This window comes from Verticillium alfalfae, genomic scaffold (assembly GCF_000150825.1).
Source record: "Verticillium alfalfae VaMs.102 supercont1.9 genomic scaffold, whole genome shotgun sequence".
Classification (NCBI taxonomy): Eukaryota; Fungi; Ascomycota; class Sordariomycetes; order Glomerellales; family Plectosphaerellaceae; genus Verticillium; species Verticillium alfalfae.
This window is the reverse complement of record NW_003315030.1, coordinates 643,676-646,623: the sequence shown is the minus strand read 5'-3', so window position 1 is coordinate 646,623 and position 2,948 is coordinate 643,676. Positions and strand designations below refer to the sequence as shown.

The following is a 2,948-nucleotide window of genomic DNA, read 5'->3' as shown; positions in this document are numbered from 1 at the left end:
TTCGCAACGTCCTTTCTTCTTTTTCCTCCCGCTCTCTTACCCCCCCCGCCTCCGCTTCCATTCCCCAACCCAATCTGAACTGAACCACCACGCGTTCCCTCACCACGCGAAAGCCACCTCTTCGTCGTTGCTCCTCGCTGCCCAGCCAGCAAAGGTCATCCATCTCGTAGCTACCACCACATTCTGCCGCATAGAACGTCGTCCAGGACTCAACACACCCCTACACATTCAGCTACGGCTTGTACAGCCCGCTAGCTCGCGACCAAGCTCAGGGCAAGAGGTCAAAGAGGACCAGTCCTGGCCATGCGACACATGTAGCCTGTCCCTGACACTACTACACTTGGATTCGCTCACCTCACCTCAACTCACCTCATCTCACTCGCTCATCCATCTGCTCGCGTCCTGTCTCGCACCACACCAACCAACCCCCAAACGCACACCACGGCACGACAGGAGCGACACGACACAGGGACTCTTCATTCGAGGTTGGACAGCTGCAGTGGAGGCAAATGGTTCTTGCGCAACACACCTCCGTCCGCCTGGCGAATCGTTGAATTCCTTTCCTTGCGTTGTTTGGGTTAGACGAACTGGATTAGACGGCTTCTTGACACTGACACCCACCTTCCCAACACCTACTTGCCTTTCCTCACACTTCGTTCGTCACTTCGCGTTCCCGCGCATTCATAATACGCCGTCCCAAACAACCTGCCCTTTCGCCTGTCCCATCTCACCACCTCCTAATCTGGCCATAATTGCATCTGGCGCTAGCCCGCCACGTTCGATTCACCACCTTAGAAGAAAGAGCCCAATCAATCACAACCCAGGACTTGTCGCCTCAAACTCACGCCTGCAACCTGCCGCTTCCGCCTCTTCTCTTTCTCTCTCCCTCCCTCTCCAACCTGATATTCCCGGTCCAGGAGATAAACCAGCCCACCGTACAACTCTTCCTTCTGCTCCAAAACAAATACACAACGACATCACGACCATTGCGCTCCTCGCCAATAGTGCCCACGCCTACCCACTAAACACGATTTCAAAGACACAAACATCTGGTACGTACGCAATCAAACCCTCAGCGGCAATCTTTCGCCATCATTCTGCTCCACTTGTACCTCTGGTTACTACGAACCTGCCGCTTGCGCCCAAGGCCATCGCAAGGCCATCAGCCCAATTCTCCGAAAGCGGCTCCACCCTTCTGCCACTACCTACCTTCCTACGCCCCCCCCCCCTCCCCAAAGCACAGCTACATTGTACCCCAAAGAACCAAAGTCAAAGCACCATTTCTCGTCGCTGTGCCACAAAGCGTCGCCCGCGCCAGCTCTGATTCCGAGGCCATACTTCAGCGACAACACCCAATCTGGCATTGAGGCTCTAATTGCCAGCTGGCCAATCCTCACGTGGTTGCCTACTGAACCTGCACGCGCCTGCCTATCTGGAACACCTCAGACAAGGCTGGCGCGCAATACCACCTGACTTGCTTCTGAGACTTCACTACCTTCTCGGGCGCGCGACTAACACGCGATAGACGACTCACCGCGTCGGAGCCTCGCACCTATTCAATTCGGACACTCGCCAAGCCTCCTTCCAGCTTGGAGCCTACATCCGAGGTGCTCTTCTCATTTTCTACCTCGGGCGGCCTCCATCCAGACCGAACGCAAACTAGGCCAGCAGCTTCTACTCTGGCCCGTTGATCGTTATCTTCGCATCAACAGCGCATCCCACATTAGTGTCGACTCACGACCATCACAATGAGTTCTAGTACAGCGAAACCTAGTTCCTCCTCCAAACCGAGCCAAGGTGGCTTCGCTGCGATAGCTCCTAGCAGCCAGGCCATCTTCCTTGACAAGCTCAACCGCCGATCGACGCCTGATTCCGAGGCACTGGCCAGTTCCGACGATGATGAGACTCAGAATCGGCAGGAGGTCCCCCAACCCGTGGTTCCCCCTCAAAAGGTACGGCGCGCTTCTTGGCTGAATGACACCACCCAGCCTATCCGCCCGCGTCAGGGTTCATTCGCCAGCAACTCGATGTCCCCCACAGCTTCTCACCCCTCCACTCCGTCGGCCGATACCAACGCAGGCTCCTGGGCTCAGCCATCCAACATCATGGGCCGCGGCCCGGCCCCCGCAGCATTTCCCTGGGGAACGGCCATCTGGAACTCGGACCGCAAAGATCCGCCCTCACGACTGACCGAGGTGTTGCCGTCGCCAACATCTACATTGCCCCCGGGCTCGGCAGCTGGAAGCACCTTTTTCGGGGTCGATGGCGGGTTCGGTCAAACATCTCCAGGCCTCCGCGAAAACGGGCCTACCTCGCAGATTCCGTTTGCCATCCCTCTGCACCCAACACCCAAGACGTACCGCTCGCAGTCGTACTCTGTGGGTCAACTAGACCCGGACAGTACCGCCTCTTCTCTGTCCAGCTCGTCCATTCTGAACCGCGGCCGTGGCCACCCGCATTCCGGATTGCAGCATCGTCCCTCTCGGCCAAGCATGCTGAGTGAGATGTCGAATGAAGGAGGGCCGCTCGGCAAACTGAACGAGGTAGATGATGACGATGATGGCAGCACATCGGAGTCCATGCATAGCTCGATGCACCAGAGTGTCGAGGGCTAAGACTATCGAGATGCTCACCCGCGAAAACGCCATGCTCCGGCAGCAACAGCAACAGCAGGCCCAGCAGCAGGCCCAGCAGCAGCAGCAACAGCAACAGCAACAGCAGCAGCAGCAATATGCTAGCGCGCGTCATCGACCCGAGAGCGTCGACTCAGGCTTCCTACGGCATGGGAAACGGATATGGGCCTGAGAGACTCTGTTCCGGAGGAATCCGATTACGCCTTTGACGAACTCGATGAGGGTGCCGACAGCGTCGGATATGGCCGCGAAAAGGGCTCTGATCTGACCGATGAGCCAAACTGGGCTCTGGCATTTTCTCGTTCAACCTTACAA

The 2,948-nt window shown here is 57.3% G+C and overlaps 1 protein-coding gene across 1 annotated transcript in view; it reads left to right on the top strand.

The window, feature by feature from the left end:
• Positions 1-1,748: 1,748 nt before the first annotated feature.
• VDBG_07150 (PSP1 domain-containing protein) overlaps positions 1,749-2,948 on the top strand; it is a gene marked incomplete at both ends in the record, with an annotated part of 2,940 nt that continues 1,740 nt past the window's right edge. Inside the window, 3 exons of the mRNA XM_003002533.1 lie at positions 1,749-2,499; positions 2,588-2,760; positions 2,823-2,934. Of these exons, the coding sequence (XP_003002579.1) occupies positions 1,749-2,499; positions 2,588-2,760; positions 2,823-2,934 (1,036 nt within the window). The remainder of the gene's footprint in view (positions 2,500-2,587; positions 2,761-2,822; positions 2,935-2,948) is intronic.